Genomic DNA, 22142 nt, shown 5'->3' with positions numbered 1-22142 from the left:
TGTGTTCAAGGTTAAACAGTACAGTAGGACACTGCACACTATCTAGGAACCAGGAAAAAGCTGCTATAGTGGCAGCTTTTGTGGATTCTGTATTTGTGTGTGTGTGTGTGTGTGTGTGTGTGTGTGTGTGTGTGTGTGTGTGTGTGTGTGTGTGTGTGTGTATGTGTGTGTGTCAGAGAGGGAGAGATTTGTGATTCATAAAGCCTCTGTCAAAGCCTGTCTCTCTCTTTGGCTCATCACAAGCTGGTGTTCTGGACAAGAGCATGGATATGCCCTCTCTTGTCTGGCAGTTTATAGCGCTGTTATGCCCAATCATCGGAGGGGGACTGAGGCATAATGAAACGTTGCAAATAACACAGGCGTGAAACAGTAACACACGGAAACACACAGATGGATGCATGTGCTGGGACCACTACTACAGGACTGATACACACTCTCAGTAGCTCCAGACCTGAATGTGTCTCACATATCAGAAGAATCCGTTAATGCTCCGTGTGGGTATGTGTGTGTGTCTGTGTGTTGTTTATCTGAGCTGAGAGGCTTTGCAATATACCTTTATTGCTGCTGTTCCATTCTTTTGCTGCACCATTGTTGTAAGGGAGAGCGCCCTCCGCTGCTCCCATTTCACTTCAGTCTTTCAGTGTCTTACTGTATGAGCAAGCTTGCACACCTACCTGCACTCTCACTCACTCACTCACTCACTCACTCACTCACTCACTCACTCAAACACTCACTCACTCACTCACTCACTCACTCAAACACTCACTCACTCACTCACTCACTCAAACACTCACTCACTCACTCAAACACTCACTCACTCACTCAAACACTCACTCACTCACTCAAACACTCACTCACTCACTCACTCAAACACTCACTCACTCACTCAAACACTCAAACACTCACTCACTCGCTCGCTCACTCACACGCTCGCTCACTCACTCACTCACTCACTCACTCATTCACTCACTCACTCAAACACTCACTCACTCACTCACTCACTCCCTCTATTTCTTTTTTGGGACACACACACACACACACACACACACACACACACAGCTCTCGTACATATGCTCCACTGTCTAACCCCCCTCTAATCCGGCCCTCTCTGAAAAAACACATCCAGCCACTTAAGCATCCGCCCCGCCTGCCAACCCACCCCCAGCCCACCTACACCCTATCCAAGGTTAATGGACCGTCTCAGCCCTTGAATGCCACTACATAGAATTAGACCATTACCACGTACAGTGTTTCTGTGTGTCTTACATGCAAATTGTCTGCGCATCAGCAGTGTGACAGTAGTTGGTTGTAATCGATGACTTGGTCTGTGCTGTCCCCCAGATCAGGACATGTGCAGACTGTCTCTTCTCCCATAAAACCAATTCCTGCAGAGTTGTAATCACTATTCAATTGTTTTGTAAAACGTACATGTCCATGACCTGTTAAGGAAATGGTAAATGGACTGCATGTATATAGCGCTTTACAATAGCCTCTCTCATTCAGTCATTCACACACACATTCACACACCAATGGCACCTGCTGCCATGCAAGGTGCTAGCCTGCTCATTGGGAGCAATTGGGGGTTCAGTGACTTGCTCAAAGACACTTCAATATGTGGACAGGAGGAGGCAGGATTCAAACCTATGATCATTGGACAAACCACTCTACCTCCTGATCCACAGCCTTAGAAGTCTTAGCAGCTGCCGAGCTGACTCATGTCCATAGTGTCCAGCCGGTCAAACAGGCTTGCAAAAAGGTAGTTGAGTTCAGCTTGAGTTGAATTTCTTTTTAATAAATTGGACTTACTGTTCTGACTAGGCTACTGTCGATAGAAAAGGTAACAGAAGTATTTCGCACAGTGAAGTGGCCATGGTCCTATAGGCAACACCCCTTAAACTAAACTGGGATACAGAGAGAGAGAGAGAGCTGGCCCAGACACCTACGATGAACCACGCCGCAAGACAGATTCCTGCAGGCCTCAGCACAATGGTCCTCCGGTGAGCACTTCCAACCACGGTCCCCTCGCCAGGGTTAGAGCCAGACAGGCTTCCACTTCCACGGCCTACTAGTGTACGGGGTAATACTGTAGTTAGCGGGGTATACCACTCCACTAGGCCTTAGACAGAGTAGATTGGGCCATAGGTTAGTGGTGTAGCGTAACAGTCCCGAGTGGCTGCATTGTCCCCATCGTCCCTCCATGACCATGTTGATATATTGATGTCATAGTCTTAAATATCTGCTGTCCCTCCTGATGTCCCTGACATCATTCTCCTGTTATGCTTTTCTCCTGTCCCTCTTTTTAGATTGACACAGACAGATTAGATAGATAGATAGATAGATAGATAGATAGATAGATAGATAGATAGATAGATAGATAGATAGATAGATAGATAGATAGATAGATAGATAGATAGATAGATAGATAGATAGAGAAAAATTACAGCAAGGTTTACCAGGGCATCACACATGAAAGCGCCACTTTCTTCATCATCTACTGCTCATCGTCTTTCTTTTTTTTCTCCTAATGAGGCGTTTATTAGCAGTGCTTAAAAGATGGAGATAGATAGATACTTTATTGATCCCCCTAGGTGGAAATTTGAAGCAGGCTGGTCCGGGCTCCAGTCCACATTAGGTTTTACTGGCCTGAGAGAACAGAGGAATATTGACTCTTATCGCGTAGCTAAACACTTCCACTCAGCGAGATCATGCGCATGTGTTTATCTCATAGAGGGAGCCACACAACTTGTGTGTTCTGGATTGCACAGTGTACAAAGCAGGGGCAGAGGCTATTTTTAACCCGCACGTGAGCTCTGGGCTAGGGAACGAGGAGCCAATTAGTCACACCTTATATCCCTGTCCACTTTCCACCTCTCTATCTCGCCGTGTGTGTGTTTGGGTGTGTGTGTTGCGTCACTTGGCTTGGTAAACAGTCTCTGAACCATCCGTGAAACACGTGGCACACAGGAACATTTTCTCAATCGAAACTGTGACATGACTCAATAATGCCTGTGTTGGGAAAAGTGTACTCTCTCTCTCACACACACACCCACACACACACACACACACACACAGATCCTGCTGATATGGTGTCACTATACTATAGGTGAGATAGATTTGACTTGCCTTAGCGTCCTATCATCACCATCCAACCAAGGCCTACCATTGTAGGCCTACATTGTACATTTGTGATAATACTCTAACCTTTCACTTGTGGCCATATTCTAACCTTGCAGCTTTAGGCTTCGTCTTGGTGGTGAGAACCACCCTCCCCCTTACACCCCAATCTTGACAGTGGAAAGAAAAACATCACACTCAACAACTGGTTTCCATGGAGATGTCCCACACGCTCAGTTTCGGCTTGGCTTGCTGGTTTGTTCCGTTCTGTTCCGGCTCCCACATGCACAGCACACACATGCAAGGTGAGGCAGAGCAAGGGGAGGATGGACATAGAAAGAGAGAGCTACAGTAGGAACCCACGCTAGCTACTCCAAGAAAACAGAAACTCCACTGGCCCTACAGAGCCAGCAGACCAATACAGTACATTCAGTACCACCCATTACTGTCTCTTGTGATTCTCCATTACATTAATCTATAATGATCTCCATTCATTATCGACAGAATTCAAAACCCACCTGGAGTTAAGCTGATGCATTGCTTCAATGGATACAGACAATATTGATATTGTTTAAAGAAGGTGAACATGATGGATTTTTGTCTAGTCTTGACGGTGTAGTGTGTGCGTGTGTGGTATATGCACTGACCTTACCAACTCTTTACGATAGGCTACGTCATATAATATTACACCCTTTGTCAAAAGAGCTGACTGCTTATTAAACCCTGACTAAGACCCTCTCAGGACCCTGTAAAACAGAACTACTTTAACTTACTCTCCAGCTGCAGGGTCTCACACACACATTCCTACCTGTCAATTAACCTGAGGAAGCAGCCAATCAGTTCACCAGAAGAAGCAGACACTGACTACTGCACCACAGGGGCGGCGGTGTAGCTCAGTTGGTAGAGCGGGTCGTTCAGTGATCGTAGGGTCGGTGGTTCGAATCCCGGCTCCTCCTGACTACCTGTCGAAGTGTCCTTGGGCAAGACACTGAACCTCAAATTGCTCCCAATGAGCATGCAAGCGCCTTGCATGGCAGCTGCCGCCATTGGTGTGTGAATGGCGCTCCGGGCCAGTGTAACAACTGGATGGGGGGCGCGTTACAAATGCAATACCTAGGAAGACAAAGGGACACAGAAAGACTCAAGAGATTGGCTGGAAAGATGAATGACCAATCACAGATGAGCAGCTTAGCATACTGCGTCCGTCAAGCCCTTAAGTGTGTTGATGTGAGAGTGTGAGAGATTTGTGTGGTTGCTGTCTATGGTCATGTGAGTGGTGCTGATGGTGTGTGTGTATGTGTGTGTGTATTTCTTTGTTAGAAGCCCCCGCATGATATAGATAAAGTCATGCTGTGACTTCGGAGACCCCACGCGGAACTACAGTGAGGGGAGGAATGCCACCCAGTCTGGGCTCTGCTAACTCATCATCCCTGCTTGTCTGATGTCTTTTTGATGTGTGCGCGCCAGAACATAAGGTTGCTTGAGGTTGACCTGAGCTTCCCGTCTGAACACAAAATTACGTTGTTTTTTTCCCTCGGTGAAAAACATTTGAGAAACTATTAGAGTTCTGTGAAGGATGACTCGGAGCAGTGGTGTTATCCTACTGGCGTGGTGGAGGGTAGTTACCTGTCCTACAGGCGTGGTGGAGGGTAGTTACCTCTCCTACTGGCGTGGTGGAGGGTAGTTACCTGTCCTACTGGCGTGGTGGAGGGTAGTTACCTGTCCTACTGGCGTGGTGGAGGGTAGTTACCTGTTCTACTAGCGTGGTGGAGGGTAGTTACCTGTCCTACTGGCGTGGTGGAGGGTAGTTACCTGTCCTACTGGCGTGGTGGAGGGTAGTTACCTGTTCTACTGGCGTGGTGGAGGGTAGTTACCTGTTCTACTGGCGTGGTGGAGGGTAGTTACCTGTCCTACTGGCGTGGTGGAGGGTAGTTACCTGTTCTACTGGCGTGGTGGAGGGTAGTTACCTGTCCTACTGGCGTGGTGGAGGGTAGTTACCTGTCCTACTGGCGTGGTGGAGGGTAGTTACCTGTCCTACTGGCGTGGTGGAGGGTAGTTACCTGTCCTACTGGCGTGGTGGAGGGTAGTTACCTGTCCTACTGACGTGGTGGAGGGTAGTTACCTGTCCTACTGGCGTGGTGGAGGGTAGTTACCTGTCCTACTGGCGTGGTGGAGGGTAGTTACCTGTTCTACTGGCGTGGTGGAGGGTAGTTACCTGTTCTACTGGCGTGGTGGAGGGTAGTTACCTGTCCTACTGGCGTGGTGGAGGGTAGTTACCTGTCCTACTGGCGTGGTGGAGGGTAGTTACCTGTCCTACTGGTGTGGTGGAGGGTAGTTACCTATCCTACTGGCGTGGTGGAGGGTAGTTACCTGTTCTACTGGCGTGGTGGAGGGTAGTTACCTGTCCTACTGGCGTGGTGGAGGGTAGTTACCTGTCCTACTGGAGTGGTGGAGGGTAGTTACCTGTCCTACTGGCGTGGTGGAGGGTAGTTACCTGTCCTACTGGCGTGGTGGAGGGTAGTTACCTGTTCTACTGGCGTGGTGGAGGGTAGTTACCTGTCCTACTGGAGTGGTGGAGGGTAGTTACCTGTTCTACTGGCGTGGTGGAGGGTAGTTACCTGTCCTACTGGCGTGGTGGAGGGTAGTTACCTGTCCTACTGACGTGGTGGAGGGTAGTTACCTGTTCTACTGGCGTGGTGGAGGGTAGTTACCTGTCCTACTGGCGTGGTGGAGGGTAGTTACCTGTCCTACTGGCGTGGTGGAGGGTAGGTACCTGTTCTACTGGCGTGGTGGAGGGTAGTTACCTGTCCTACTGGCGTGGTGGAGGGTAGTTACCTGTCCTACTGGCGTGGTGGAGGGTAGTTACCTGTCCTACTGGTGTGGTGGAGGGTAGTTACCTGTTCTACTGGCGTGGTGGAGGGTAGTTACCTGTCCTACTGGCGTGGTGGAGGGTAGGTACCTGTCCTACTGGCGTGGTGGAGGGTAGTTACCTGTTCTACTGGTGTGGTGGAGGGTAGTTACCTGTTCTACTGGTGTGGTGGAGGGTAGTTACCTGTCCTACTGGCGTGGTGGAGGGTAGTTACCTGTCCTACTGGCGTGGTGGAGGGTAGTTACCTGACTCATAAAGACACCTCTCTTCTCTTCTGAGAGCTTGTCTCCCACCAGGGTGACAAAGCCAAACCCAAAGGTCAGGGAGAGCCCACACACTCTACATGGCCTACTCTTCACATGGGGTTTATTACAGTATGTTCACCCTCATTCATTCAAACAATATGGTACGTAAATATGAAAAAGTACTTTTTTTTAAGGATCTTTAGTGTGTTTTTCTCAAAAGCACCATAGACAGTTGTATTAGTAATCCAAGTGAAAAAGTAAGTATTTAGTCAGAATTCTATCATGAGGTATGTACTGTAACTACTGTAGAAATTGTAGTCAATGAGATTCTACTTCTAGGTGTAGATCTCAAGTTTGATTACAGCCCTTAAGTGTTTGACACAAGAAAAGGTTCCACACATTTCCCTGCAGGCCATTCTAATAAAAGTCATTTTAAAGTCTGGGGCTCAGTAACAGACATCTGTTGAACAAATTTGGCACGTAGAGAAACATAACGAACCCTGAAGGGCCTTGAGAAAATGTCATTGGGGACAGAATGATCCCTCCAATATACAGTACTGTAAGATAATTCATGCTCCCTCAGGACATCGCGCACAAGACATTTCTTTACACGTAAGGTGTTAACATTATGTAAACAAAAATAAAATGTAAAACCTTAAATGAGCATGACAATCTTTTTGCAACAACACAGATATGTTGACAGTGGAGTCTGTCTTTTGGTAAATTTAAGCTCAGACTTTAGAGATTGAGGGACTCTTGGCTCAGCTTTACTCTGACATCACATCACAGTACAGCAGCTGCTCGAAGAGGCTTATTAAACAACTATAAGAGGAAAACGATATCCTCACAAAACATTTAGCCTGAAGAAGACCCTGTGTGGTCGAAACATTGCTCGAATCAAGTGTTGGGAGCTATAATCCAGTGGGCGGATATCCTTTTCCTCATATAGATTCATATTTTTTTTATCCTGCACCTGGCCTAAAGTACAGGTTGGCTTACAGCTACTTAAATAACATCATCACTACACTGTTCAAGTATGACAACAAAATCCCCATGACAACAGTACATCATAAACACAGGCACAGCAGTTGAAGCGTTGTTCATGGCGCGAGGGAGTCACAGGAACAGGGTCTTTCCTGTTTCTCGATCACCCCTCATTGTCCCCCCCTCACACTGGTGCTCTTAGCCCATAGACAGCCCTCCAGCAGGGGACATGGGTGTCCCTGAGTGTGGGTTCCACTGGTAAAGGGAGTGCTCACATGATCTTTCAGCTGATAGGTTGAGATAGATCCAAGCGTAGCTCACATGGTTTATTTTCTTGGGACTTCCTGTGACTGGTTGAGGTTGCTCTGGTTAAAGGGTGAAGAGCCTGTCTGAACAGGACGTGCCGCTCACCTGTGAACGTGCAGTCAGAGTTCCACTTCTCACTTCCACTTCTCACCGGGTTCCTCTGCTCACCGGGTTCGATTGTATAATAGTTCTATAAGGTCTACAATCCATCAAACTGACACTTGAATAAATATAAAACATGAAACATACAAATATACAAAAACAAATTAGCCTACAATTCCCTTTTACAAACAGGATGTTTCTACGTCTTAAGATATGTTAAAAGAATACATGTCTCAGTGTGTGTGTGTGTGTGTTTGTGTGTGTGTGTGTGTGTGTGTGTGTGTGTGTGTAATTTTCTCTATGTGGACATAAATACATTGCTAAAATATATGCGTGTGCGCGTGTGCATGGAGGTGTGAATCTCATGGAGCAGCAGGTTTGGGGCAGGTGGGGAGCGTCTCCAGGGTGATCTCCAGGCCGTCGATCTCTTCCTTCTCCTTCCCGTGAACGACCACGCGTACACTCTTCCTGGACGGGGCGGGGCGGCCTCTACCCAGGGGGGGGCCGGGTCCCAGACCAGGGGTGGGGGGGGCGGGCGAGCTGTTCTGAAGGGAGAGCTGCACGGTGTTGACGCCCACATGGCAACGCCGTGGGTAGCGTCTGAAACACTCGAAGGTGTCCTGGCAGCGCTCGCAAGCGCAGTGGGCGGAGCCCAGGGCGTCCCGCGCGGCGGCCGCGGGGGCGGAGTCTGCGCGGGGGCGGAGCGGAGGCAGACCGACGGCCAGGACGGAGCGGTAGGAGAGGCGTCGCAGGCGGCGGATGCGGCGGCAGCGACGCAGGCAGGCCCTCTGCAGGGAGAGCAGGTCCTTGCACAGCAGGTGCCGGAAGTTGGGCTTGAGGAGCAGATAGACCAGCGGGTTGTAGAGGGTGGAGGACTTGGCGAACATGGCGGGAACGGCAAACGCGATCGGGGGGATGGCGTCGATCGGACCAAACGCTGCCCACATGGACACCACAGCATAGGGACTCCAGGCTGCGAAGAAGCCGATACACACCGCCACACTCAGCTGTGGAGAGGCCAGACACACGGAGAACTCAGTATCTACACACCGCCACACTCAGCTGTGGAGAGGCCAGAAACACAGACAACTCAGTATCTGCATTTACAAGTTAGCTAGTTTGCTGGAACCGTTTGCTGGTCTGAGAGACTGCAAAATATGTTTGGGGAAAATGCCGTCAGTGTGAAAGAACGTTTATAAGTTATAATAAAAGCCAGTCAGAAAGTGATGAAACAAGGGTTTATTGCATAGATCTGATTCAGCTGCATTGAACAAGGAAGTTCTACATTACTGAGCCCACTTCCTCTTTCCTGCCTTCAGAATACTACTTCCCCTGAAATGTTTAGTTCTTTCTCACATGTATAGCATTACTTCTTGGGAAAGGAATGGCTGTGACTCACTGACACCAGGATGTGGTGCCCCATATTCACCACGCACGCACGCACACACACACACACACACACACAGGAAGCAGTATCTCCTCAACACACACACACACACATGCACACGTATGCACGCACGCACGCAACACTCACACACACACACACACACACACACACACACAGTTATGGTATGAATCCAAACCTGCTCTCCACATCATCTGACACGTGTTCATCTACAGCTAAACTGACTTTTTATTAATATCTAACTGCACACACACACCCGCCAACGTCATAATGCAAGCAATGTTACCTTCACTATGATGGTCTGGATGTTGCCCATGCGCGTCTGGGCAGAGACGTGCTGCTCCACAGCCCGCCTCGAGTGTCGCACTGTCACCAGGATCTGCGTGTAGGAGGAGGTGATGACGGCGCAGGGCAGGACGTAGCAGCACAGAAAGAGCGCCACGGTGTAGGAGCGCGCCGCAGCGTCAAGGCTGGAGCGCTGCCAGTCGATGCAGCAGGCCGTGCCGTAGGGCTCAGCCCCGTACGCCCCCCAGTGGGCCAGAGGGGAACAGGCGAACACCAGTGCGTAGGCCCAGGCGCAGGCTATCAGGAACCGGCCGTGGTCAGGACTGAACCGGTTGCCTGAAGGTCGGAAAGGTCAAGTTAGTGTGTACAGTACCAATCTTCAAGCTGTAAACCGTGTTGGCGGCAGGCTAGTCTGACTCAGTTTTGGGGATAAGCCTTGTCATTAGTTTATTACTGCCCAATAAGTGGCGGCGGATTCTGTTGTCTGGCCAATCAGATTCAATCCAGCCTACCAACAACAACCTAGCAGCCGCTCGTCCGAAGACGATTGGGATTGGTTTAAAGAAATACAGCGTTTTGTTCTCCCCCTATCCGGTAATTAATCTAGCCAAGACCAGCGCTGGGCTGAAGTGAAGTGTGGAGATTAGGCCTGGCTATGCGAGGCTAGCGGCAAGCGGTTCTAGTGTGATTCAGAGCCTCTTCTCACCATAGAGGGGGTAGCAGACCTTGAGACAGCAGACGGTGCTGAGGAGAGTGAGGGTGGTGAGACTGCAGATCCCAAACAGAACTCCGCAGAACGCATAAATAAGACACAGCATCCTGCCATACAACCACCTGGCACAGACAGAGAGGGGGAGGAAGAGAGAGGGGGAGGGAGGAAAGGAGGGGGAAGACAGATTTCTTCCCATCCGACAACAAAGCAAGTGTGTGTGTGTGTGTGTGTGTGTGTGTGTGTGTGTGTGTGTGTGTGTGTGTGTGTGTGTGTGTGTGTGTGTGCGTGTGTGTGCGTGTGTGTGTGTGTCCGTGTGTGCGTATACTATATGTGAGTGTGTCTACATGTACTGAATGTGTGTGTTTTTATTTGAGTGTGTCTGACCTGTGGTAGATACTGGAGGTCACAGCCATGGGGTAAAGGCTAAGGGTCATGCCAAGGTCGCTGACAGCCAGGTTGATGATGAAGAACTCAGCTGGTTTGAGCAGCTGCTTTTTCTTGTAGGAGACGTAGAGCAGCATAGTGTTCCCTACCAGAGAACAAGCACCTGACAGAGAGAGAGAGAGAGAGAGAGAGAGGGAGAGGGAGAGGGAGAGGGAGAGGGAGAGAGAGAGAGAGAGAGAGAGGGAGAGAGAGAGAGAGAGAGAGAGACGGACAGAGACAGAACCAAGCAAAATTAGGACACCGTCTGCAAAGCAGGAAACGCTGTACATTTGTACATTTTTCCCAACAAAGTTATATCAAATGTAGCGTTCTTGCATCCATCAAAATGTGACATACTATAGATCTTAGAGTCTCAAATGCTTACACCTCAGACAAAACAGATGACTCTGTCTGAGAGGAGCTCCAGACATCAGCATTTGGCAGCATGATGTGGAGATGGTCCAAGACCAGCATCCTCCCTGCAGAGACCAGTGACAAGCCTGTCTTCTACAGAGAATAATCAGACTATCCAGTCAATCAGTCAGTCAGTCAGTCAGTCGTCCAGTCAGTCGTCCAGTCAGTCAGTCAGTCAGTCAGTCAGTCAGTCAGTCAGTCAGTCAGTCAGCAAGTCGGTCAGTTGGCCAGTCGGCCAGTCGGTCAGTCAGTCAGTCGGCCAGTCACTCAGTCGGCAAGTCAGTCAGTCAGTTGGCCAGTTAGTCAGTCAGTCAGTCAGTCATCCAGTCAGTCAGTCAGCCAGTCAGTCAGTCAGTCAGTCAGTCAGCAAGTTGGTCAGTTGGCCAGTCGGCCAGTCAGTCAGTCAGTCAATCAGTCAGTCAGTCAGTCAGTCAGTCAGTCAGTCAGTCAGTCAGTCAATCAGTCAGTCAGTCAGTCAATCAGTCAGTCAGTCAGTCAGCCAGCCAGTCAGTCAGTCAGTCGGCCAGTCAGTCAGTCAGTCAGTAATTACTAAACCTGTGTGAGGAAGATAGATGTGTATCTATCTCAACTCAAATGTGCCTGTGGGAACTGAACCGAAGCTGGTGATATAATGGAACAGCCAGGAACACCAATAACCTCCAGGAAACAGAAATTACCCCACGCCACCTTAAAACAAAAAATGTAATGACTGAGCTAACGAGGAATGGGCTGAATAACAAGCAAGATCAAAGAGCCAAGACGGCAGTACCTGAGATCATTTCAATAACAGTCCTAATCACCACCTGCAAGTCCTAATCACCAATCTGCAATTGAGACGCGCCAGTGTTCAAGCAATGAACAAGGTAATGTTCTGACTTTATTGTTTTCACTCCTCTGCCCATGAACACAAACTGTTTCCTTGGATCCACTTGTCAAGGTCAAGTGAATGTTTTGTGTACAGTATGTGTGCCTCAATGCATTTGTGTACAGTATGTGATTCTGATTCAGACTTTTCGAGAGGGATCTATCTACGGACTCACAGACTACTCACAGACCTCACGGCACACCCACTTTACTACACAAAGTGTCCTTGAGGAGGAAACTGAACCCCAAAATCGCTCACGTGTGGCATGGTGGCACACTACCTAATACTGTTACCTTACAGCAAGATCTCCGGGCCCCTCTGTGCGGAGTTTGCATGTTCTCCCCGTGTTCCCAAGGGGTTCCTCCCAAAGAACCCAATACGAAAAACATGCAGAACAGACTTCAGTCCGGTCCCTGGCCAAGACCTGGACTGAGCACTTGGACTCGGTCTCTGGGCACCATGAACGATGGCTGCCCACTGCTCCTGGCTGCCCCTGGAGGAGGACAGCTTGGATGGGAGAAATGCAGGGAGTAATTTACACCGGTGACGCACGAAAGTTGCATGTGTGTGGCCGAATAAGGATCCCCTCCACACACACCTTGGGTCCTATAATTAAAAAATAAAAAATAAATAAAATGTCTGTAAGCTTGTCCTGTTGTAGTGGGTATATTCTGTAGTAGGAGTCTCCTGTAGTACTGTAGACCCGAAGATAGACCTAGCCTACTAGATAGATCAGCCTAGATAGACCTAGCCTACTAGATAGATCAGCCTAGATAGACCTAGCCTACTAGCTAGACTAGCCTAGACTGACCTAGAGTACTACTGTAGATAGACTAGCATAGATAGATCTAGCCTACTAGATACATAGACTAGCCTAGACAGACCTAGCCTACTAGCTAGACTAGCCTAGACAGAGCTGGCCTACTAGCTAGACTAGCCTAGACAGAGCTGGCCTACTAGATAGACTAGCCTAGATTTTCGGCTGTTTGTATTCTTCTGGATTCGCACACATGACAGAAATGTAATCAATGCGACCACTCGCTCCCTGTGAATCCATTTTCCAGACAGTGACCTACTCTCTTCACACAACTGCATGTGTGGAAGGCACTTACGAAATTGTGGAGAGACATGAGTACCCAACACTTGAGGAACACAATACCATCAGAAATCCTCTGGTGATTGGTGACAGACTGCAAATCAAAGTCTGTGAGTGAGTGTGCATGTGTGTGTGTGTGTATGTGTGTGTGTGTGTGTGTTCAGTGAGACCCTTGAACCTGGAGGATCTGTGGAAGGTTACATGAGCACTTGTCTATACAAACCAGGCCAGATCCAGCCTGGCTTATGTGCGTGGCTGGCTTGTTTCTGTTCAGGAATGGTAGGGTGGAAGTTAGTCATGCCACTGAAATAGCTGTGAATTGAAATGACATGAAATAATGTCTGATAAATTAAGATAGGTCTTGTTGCCTGGACACATCAGTTCAAATGCTTCCAATGCTAATCCTGCACAATAAGAGTGAGATAGCCAGTTAGCTCATGAGCTCACAACAACTAGCAGCAGCTTCCATAACATTAATGGTAGCGGTCAGTGGCTAAAGCAGTTACACTGATGATTCCTGTAACGTTAGCTATTTTGCTGCAATTGGTTCAACTTCTGTTTCTGGACAAAGGTAAGGGATAAACCCAGATAACACAAGGCTAGCGGACCTACAGCGGGTCCCGATGGATTCTCCACCATCATTCCACCAGTAGTTAATTGTCTATATCCTAGGCCCATTGGCCGTGGGGTCCGTGGCGTGGTGGAGAGACTCCGCCCCCTTGCGTCAGAGTGGTTCGGGTGTAGTGTGGAGTTGTGGGATCCTTGGCATGGATAGTGGCGTGATGGCAAGACTCCGCCCCCTCGGGTCAGAGCTGGTCGTGGACAGTGTACCTCTCTCCGGGCCACCCACCTGCCCCTACCAGTGAAGACCCTGTGTCTCTAGCCCACTCGAGTTGTGGGGTCCATGGTGTGGTGGCGAGACTCCGCCCCCTCGTGTCATATTGGGTCGGGGGCAGTGGACCCCTCTCTGGGCTACCCACTTGCCCCCACCAAAATGCGCCCGCACACTTAATTGTTTACCAACAGTAAAAGGGTCTATATATAATGGGTATTTACTGAGACACATATTGTAGGTATAATTTAAAAACAGGAGTATTTCATATGTTCAATTACTGCACATAAATTCAATAACTGACATAGAACCAACATGTAACCGCATTTTTACATAGCTTCTATAACATCCAGTGACAAAAAACTATCCACTCCACGAGTTTTAAACCCACAAGTTCTGTGGGATTTGAACTCACAAGTTCAGCATGGCAGACGAGCTCCTTAACCACAAGGTCACCAGAACTCTTAAAAAACCAATGGTGTCATAGTCTTTTGTTTTGATGTTCTGGGACCACTGCCTTTTGTGGTAGAACCGTGACATTCCCTGTTTGCTTGCTATTAATAAACTGAGCTTAATTACAATAGTGTGTATTAAGTATAATACTTGTTTTTTTATGTGTGTTGGGGAGGTGAAATGCCGTATACCGTGCAATACCGTAAACCGTACCGGGTAACTAGATACCATACCGTACCGTACCGTAATGGAAAAATCCATACTGTCACACACACCCACACACAGACACACACACACACTCCTACAATACTGTAAGCTTTATCCTAATGGGTTACCATGTCCTATGTTAGATGCCACCTACTGTACTAGAAAGAAGACTTTTACAACTGACTGTAACAATGAGGCACTTGTAAATGTTATGTTCTATTATTTCACAGTGCTGACCTCTTATAGACATACTCACCAAATATGGAGTAGACCACCGCCATCACCAGATCTGCTGACTCAGAGATGTTGGAGTGGAAGGTGCTGTTGTCTGCAAGCCACCCCATCTGAGATAAGAGAATCAACACACACACACACACACACACACATATACACACAGAATGCAAGAAAAAATAAACACACAGGTACACAGACACACACACACACACACACACACACACACAGAATGCAAGGAAAAAGAAACACACACACAGACCCACACACACACAGGTACACACACACATACACACAAATATACACACACTCACACACACAATAGCACAGATATACAAGTGTACTGAAAGCACATTCAGATGTTAAATGGTTATCTGAAAGGTGTTTCCTGTTACCTGATAAGCCTAAACTGAGGTTTGACTGAAGCGTCTGTATTAGTGAAATGTTCTCTTCTCACAGACGGAGGGTTAGAGTTAAAGATACAGATACCAATGCTGTCAGGACCAAGAAACGCTAGTTTCTAGATCACAAAATACACAATTTGTGACTTGTAACCTCAAGCTTTATATGTAACCAGGCATTGCGTTTGGGTGAGTGACTAAGTAAGTAAACTTTATTTATAAAGCGCCTTTCGAAACCAGAGTTACAAGGTGCTTTACAATGAAAACATGAAAGAAAAATAGAAATAACATGACTTGAAAATGAAATAAAATGACATTACAAAACAAAGTGCTTACAAATCAAGTGAGTTTTTAACAGCTTCTTAAAACTTTCCACTGACTCTGACTTTTTTCTAACTAAGGGAAGACGGTTCCAGAGAGAGCTAGAGATTTCGGGACAGCCGGAAGTCCTTGGTCAGAACACCCGAAGGATCTCACTGTGGCCAGGGGACACAATAATGCACATACAGTACATACAGTTGGGCTAGTCCATGTAATGCTTTATACAGTACAGTAGGTGATAAAGAAAATTACAAATCAATTCTGCCGTCAATTTAAGTGAGTGTGTGTGGGAGAGAGAAAGGAGAGGAGAGAGAGAGAGAGAAAGAGTGAGAGACTGCTGGAAGGAATGTCAATTACCTCATCCAGACTAGGCCCAGCTATCAACCTATAAATCTCCAATTAGCATGAAAGTAAATCAGCCTTGGACAAGTGCCCTGTGCACTGTGCATGTATGTGTGTGATAAATGGATGGTTGGGTTTCTTCGGAGGGACTAATCAGATTGATGCTGACAGGCAGCTCAATCCATCAAGCTTTTAACGCAGCAGCCCACCGAGCCACAGTCCTACCCAAGATTACTAGCTCCCGGTAAAGGACACCCATTTCACGGCATGACTGCTAGCAGCTCAGCCTGGAGAGGACACTTACATTACTCAGACACTTTCGTGATCATCATTTGAATGATTGATAGGTCTACTTAAGCAGCGCACGGTCTGAACACTGATCACTGACCAAATGCTATCCTGGGGGGGAAACCCTCTAGTACTCACACCCACCCACACACACACACACACCTTCTCAATACAGTTGAAGAGACAACTATTACCAATAGAGTAATCAGTGGTTGAACAGCTTTGATCAAAAGTTATCCCAGTCTTTGAAGCCCAATGCTGCTTATCTTACACGCTGCAAACCAATTATATCTTACACCCTGTCTGGTGAGCAGACCTGTCAGCACGCTCACTATTCCCCAAACACACACAATACATAATTCATTTACAGGAGATGTTGAAGCACTGGAGCCGAACACTTCAATCGCTGGTGTGTCATGCAGTGTGTTAGCTGAAATGCTGTTTAAGAGGCAGTAAAAATAAGAACACAGACGAGAGAGAGAGAGAAAGAGAGAGAGAGAGAGAGAGAGAGAGAGAGAGAGAGAGAGAGAGAAATAGGCAGACTGAGGAGAGAGGGAAAGTTGGGAGATGAGAGAGTAATCATCATTGACTAAAGAAAGTTGGGGGGGGGGACGGGACAGGGAGAGGGATGTTAAACCTCTCCAGCTGTGTATTAGTCTCTCTTATCGGTCTTTGATCCTGTTTGAACATCGAGAGCATCTTTGGTACACTCCCTTTCTCACCCACTTATATCATTACTTGTCTATCAGACCTTTTATGAATGTGCATTTACAGGACGGCCAATAAATAGGCCATTGGTGTAATGAAGAGCGATGAATCCATCACATCGGGTTCTGTGTTTTTACAATCGCAAATGGGTGTGGGGAAAAAGCAGGCTAAGGAGCAAGTGTGTATAGATTCTGACCCAGCCTCTGTAGACCCTGACCCAGCCTGTATAGACCCTGACCCAGCTTGTATAGACCCTGACCCAGCCAGTGTATAGACCCTGACCCAGCTTGTATAGACCCTGACCCAGCCAGTGTATAGACCCTGACCCAGCCAGTGTATAGACCCTGACCCAGCCTGTATAGACCCTGACCCAGCCAGTGTATAGACCCTGACCCAGCTTGTGTATAGCCCCTGATCCAGCCTGTATAGACCCTGACCCAGCTTGTGTATAGACCCTGACCCAGCCTGTATAGACCCTGACCCAGCTTGTGCCTGATCCAGAGACCAGTTAAGGCTCTCTTCCTTTGGAGCAGTCCATGTAATCTCTCTGGGACGTTACACATGTCCTCATGTTCATCTGTGCGTGACATTATATACTCTTATAGTAGTTAGACTAACCACTTGGATCAGCGGTTCTTGACGGGCGATGTCCGGTAAAAAGTAGTTCTGCGCGGCAGGATACACTCCCATTCAGTGCTACGGTCAACCAAGATCCATGATACCAAGGGACAAATTACAATGCTACCAGCTAGCTAGCTAGCCTTCCATTAGCATTCTAGCTTACTGTAAGAATAAAGAAAGGTCAAAATACCTTATGAACAGAATATGCTTGATACTTAGTTACACTGTTTCCCCTAGAATGGCAGCGGAGGTGATGAAAGTGAGTGCGTGGAATCATGTTCACCAGGATTGAAATTGGTTGTCTTCCCGTCGATCTAGAGGTCAGTAAAATTGAACAAAGGTCAAGAGATGGACATCACTGGATTCCTCTGAGCCTGCAGAATCTATTTATCTGCTTTTAAGCAATTTGGAGTTGATCAGTGTCATTATACGCACAGAATAACTGCCCATTGATCCCCATTCAGTTGGTACAAAACATTTCCCCATTCATTCTCTATGGCGGTATCTCGGGGGGGATGTAAAGGAACGAGGGATGCAACTGTGTCATGGCAAGTGCATTTTGACTAGGTGTGAATCTCTAAATCTTATCTACAGTCAGATCAACAGTTGGATGTTAAGCTGTTGAAACGGGAGCTGTTTGTTCACTTTTGGGAACATTCAGTTTCTGGCATGAAATAAAAACAGTTTGTTTTGGATTGTGGTGTAGGCCTACTGTACACCGGAGGTGATGATTTGAATGGTGATTTTTTGGCTGATTCAGTCAATGTATCTGCCCCCTGGTGTTGTGAAAGCTTACATGTGCAAAGTGTGCTGTGTGGGTCACAGATTTAATCACTGATATTGGATGGATGGATGGATGGATGGATGGATGGATGGATGGATAAAACCACAACAGGCCCATAGGCACTTTGCACAAGTAATACAAAAAACCTGCATAATTAAAAGTGCTGCATAATTAAATAAGATGAAAAAATGAAATGCAACTGAAGCTATCACATGAGAAAGAGAAAAAAACAGGGGGAGCAATAATTTACACAAAAAAAAAGGGAAACCTTATGCACAACAGTCTGTGTGTGTGTGTGTGTGTGTGTGTGTGTGTGTGTGTGTGTGTGTGTGTGTGTGTGTGTGTGTGTGTGTGTGTGTGTGTGTGTGTGTGTGTGCGTGCGTGCGTGAGAGAATGTGAGTCAGTATGAGTGACTGAGGTGGGCAAAGAGAGTCTCAAGACATTCTGCAAAACAATTCCTCTCACATATTCCCATTTCATCCCATGGGAAGGGAGAATTAGGCTACAGCTCTGAAATACATTAGGTTAGTTGATATATCGGCACGTATTCGGGATTTCACTACTTAGGCCCACACTGGCCCCCACTGGAGACCCACACGGCAAATCACCGCTCTTAGTACTAATTATGCGCAGGACATTTAGCGTGTCATGGTGCATAGCTGAGTGAGAGAAATAGGGGTGATCCAGCTCCAGGCGCTTGGGAATGGTGTCTCGTGGTCGATTACCATAATTGTCAGTCTAAATCGATTATCGGAGAGGTATGGATTCATTCTAGGGAAGTCCGCCTCAACAAGTGAGAAGCCTCATCATTCCCACAGAACAATCACACAGATCCGGCAGGGCATGTGGAGGGGGTGAATACAGTTGCCCCAAGCAGTCACCTCATTTGAGTTTCAGGGGGCTTTGCCTAGGGTACAAAACAGAATATTTAATTTACTTAACTATTTCGCGATGGCTGCGAGTTTTAACCAGATATTAAAGCCAACCCAGATATGAAAGCCTCAGTGTCCGTGCTGCAGTCCTTTGCTGGTCTGTTCTGTCCGGGGAAGACGCTGCACCTGCTGTAAACCTGCTCTACTTGTCCCACTACAATCACACTTGCTCTCCACACTCATTCATACAATCCAGTAAACCTTACCTCTAGTTTCACTGTCAGTCCATATATTTCCATGAGAAACGAGGGCACCACTCTTGGCGCGGCGCAATTACAACAAGCTGAAACTTCATCTGTGTTCCAGACCCTGCCGTGCCTCTAAATTAATTCATAAGATGGATAGCGTTCACCGGAGCGCTCGTGTAGAAGAAACAAACCCTTATCTCTCTCTCCAACCGGACCCGGAGAGTCAATCAGTACTAGACTGCATCTGAGGTGCAGGTTAGCTGGTGCTGGGTCCACTCTGGTTCGCGCGTATCCGGTAAAGCTTTTCAGCACCGTGTCCGTCTGAACAGCGGATCCGGGCGCTAGACTACAGTGCGGCTGAAAGCACACGCGGCAGGAGGGCCGTGTGATATGTCCATCAGATCCTAAGTGTCCACGAGTTCCTCTTATTGGATAGCTGGACACGAAATTCTAATGCGTAATTAGCCACGAGCTGAGCTCAATTCTCAATTTATGAACCACGCCGCCTTTGAAAACAACCAAGCCTATTTCGAATACATATCTTTATTATACTTTCAGTACTAAATACAAATTAACCTGTTTCCTTTGTCTACGTAGCCTAGTCTATTTGTGTACTTCCTATTCATGCAGGCTTAATTTAAGTACAAAATAGTATTTAGCTTGCAGATATTTAATGGCATGCTGATAAAATCCAAAACCTGATAAACTGTCAACTGTTATAAAACCTTTTGAGTAAATTAAATTCTGTAGTAGGACCATTAGAGGATTACATTGCTGTAGTTTCTCTGAGTTTTGGCAAAAGACTACATTTTCCCCACGGCCAATGAAGGGAAATCTTGTGATGTAAATCACGGAGATGGACCAAATCTGTAGCCAGCTACTGCAGAGGAGTTGGGCATCTGAACCTGTGATAATGGATATGATGGTGTCTCTATGTGACCGTCTGGGAGCAGAGCCCTGAGCAGATGGTTCTCGCCTTGCCTGTGTTCAGGTTGTGTGTCCACCCTGTGGACAGGAATGCAGCAGGACCATGTTGTATAAACAACAGGCATCCCAATGTCAGACCTACACCACCAGCACCCACTCCTGACAAACATGGAAAGAGCAATATAAATCTCTAGGTTACTGTACTTAAGCCCAGTTCTGAGACATGAGTGAAAATGTTTTACTATGGGATGACGCTCACGTGACATCCTGCTGGAAGCCAATGACAACATCGGTCAGAATGACAGACTGGTCAAGCATGACAAGGAGGCCACGCCCCCTGTACTTATATACGCTGACCGGCGGTGAGCACTGCCATTCTTGAACCTCTCTCTCTCTGAACACCATGCAAGTGCAAGCAGGGTGATGAGGTGAAACAATTTCACTCATGTCTCAAAGAACCAGGGTTATGTAAAGTAACCTAGAGTTCTATTTCAACATTCGTTCCAATGTTTCACTATGGGATGGATACAAACCACTCCTGAATTGCATATACGTTTAAGAACCGGATTCAGGACAGACAGCTGGAGACCAAAACAGCTCCACCCTAACCCGAAACGACGCTAAGGACTGCATGAGCCAGTGAAGGCGCAGTCACGTCCAGTTGGTAGAAACTGGAGTTGACCAACTCGCTGCCGTGCAGATATCTCGCACTGACGGACAACAGGGGGTGGCAGACCCTCACACCCATACGCCATGGTGATGGCATCCACAATCCAGTGTGATAGCCGTTGGCTAGAAATGGGTTTCCCCATACAGGGAGGAGCCCATGAGATGAAGAGCTGGTCTCTCTGTTTGATGGCGTTAGTCCTGTCTCCTGTGTGTAAAGGGCACACAGGACACAAAAAAATGAAGCCTCCTTTCCTCGTCAGAGAATGGAGGAGGGTGGAAAGCCAAGAGCTCCACAACAGTGCCCATGTCCAATGAGGATTCCAGAAAACATACAACCTTAGCAGCAGAGCACTGAAAAGGGATGATCTCCTGTCCAACACCACTTCTCAAACATGTGGCCCTTATGTTTATACGATGCACGTCTGGAGGACACCCTAGCATTGTGCAGGGTGTGGATAACGTTGGTTGGGAGTTCATCCGCGTTCATCCTCTCACAGGCCATGCCCACAGGGCTAGTAGCTCGGGTTGGGTATGGAAAACCTGACCGTGCACCTGGGATAAAGTCAAAGTCCCAAATACTAGATCCCTGCATAACGGGAGTGGCCAAGGTTTATGGAGAGCAGCTGTGTGGTCTCCTGCAGCCATGGTCTGCTCGACCAATGCAGGGTGATCAGAATCAGTGACAGGCCCTGCTCCCTGACTCTGGCTAGTCGGGGAGATCGGAGGAAAAGCATACAGTAGCACGTTTGGTCACGAATGGACCAGCGCGTCTACTCCGAGAGGTGCCTCCTCATCCAGAGAACTGGGGGCACTGCCTCCTCGTCCAGAGAGAACTGGGGGCACTGCTCTCACGCGAGGCAAAAAGATCTACGGCAGCCTGGCCGAATCTCTCCCAGATCTGACCTACCACATCTGAGGCCCCCGGGCTGACGCCCAGGACATGGGCCACAAGATCAGTCTGCGTGCCAGCTTGCATAGTGATGGTGGCCGTTCTCCGTCTCAACAGTGGGCAGTTTGGTGAGACCCTCCTCTTCCAAACCCTCCGTCTCCAGGTGAAGGAAACCCTTCTGTCAGACTGGAGTTTATTCCAGTAGCTCGAGCCCCTCGACACAGTCGGGGTGCAGGAGTAGATGCTGAGGGGAGGAGGAGCACCCGACGACAGAACTTTACCGTCGTAGATGGACTTTTGTCCCACCTGGGGACCCGTGGGAGTGGGCCAGGTAAGGCCCAGGCGAAACGCTGTTCTCTTACATATTTCCAAAAAGGAAAGGTCAGAGTCAGCGGACTCCATGGCCTCGCTACCGATGCTAGGAGGGCTGAGAACTGTTTGAGGTGAAGGACCGCCGTCCTCCTCTTCCTCCTCGTCTGCTAGGAGGAGGGCATCCCCCTGGTCAGCGTAGGCTAGGTCATGTCAATAG

At 48.0% G+C, this 22142-nt stretch overlaps 1 protein-coding gene across 1 annotated transcript; it reads right to left on the bottom strand.

Annotated features, from left to right (window-relative positions):
* Nucleotides 1–7982: 7982 nt before the first annotated feature.
* On the bottom strand, nucleotides 7983–14656 carry opn7a (opsin 7, group member a; the record flags this gene model as incomplete). The annotated part of the gene is made up of 5 exons (XM_084443888.1): nucleotides 7983–8627; nucleotides 9312–9646; nucleotides 10017–10144; nucleotides 10407–10569; nucleotides 14569–14656. The coding sequence occupies 5 exons, from the start codon at nucleotides 14654–14656 to the stop codon at nucleotides 7983–7985; spliced, it is 1359 nt and encodes a 452-aa protein (XP_084300014.1).
* Nucleotides 14657–22142: the final 7486 nt, after the last annotated feature.

Source organism: Borostomias antarcticus (genome assembly GCF_949987555.1).
Source record: "Borostomias antarcticus genome assembly, chromosome: 10".
Classification (NCBI taxonomy): domain Eukaryota; kingdom Metazoa; phylum Chordata; class Actinopteri; order Stomiiformes; family Stomiidae; genus Borostomias; species Borostomias antarcticus.
This window is presented reverse-complemented; position numbering and strand designations above follow the sequence as displayed.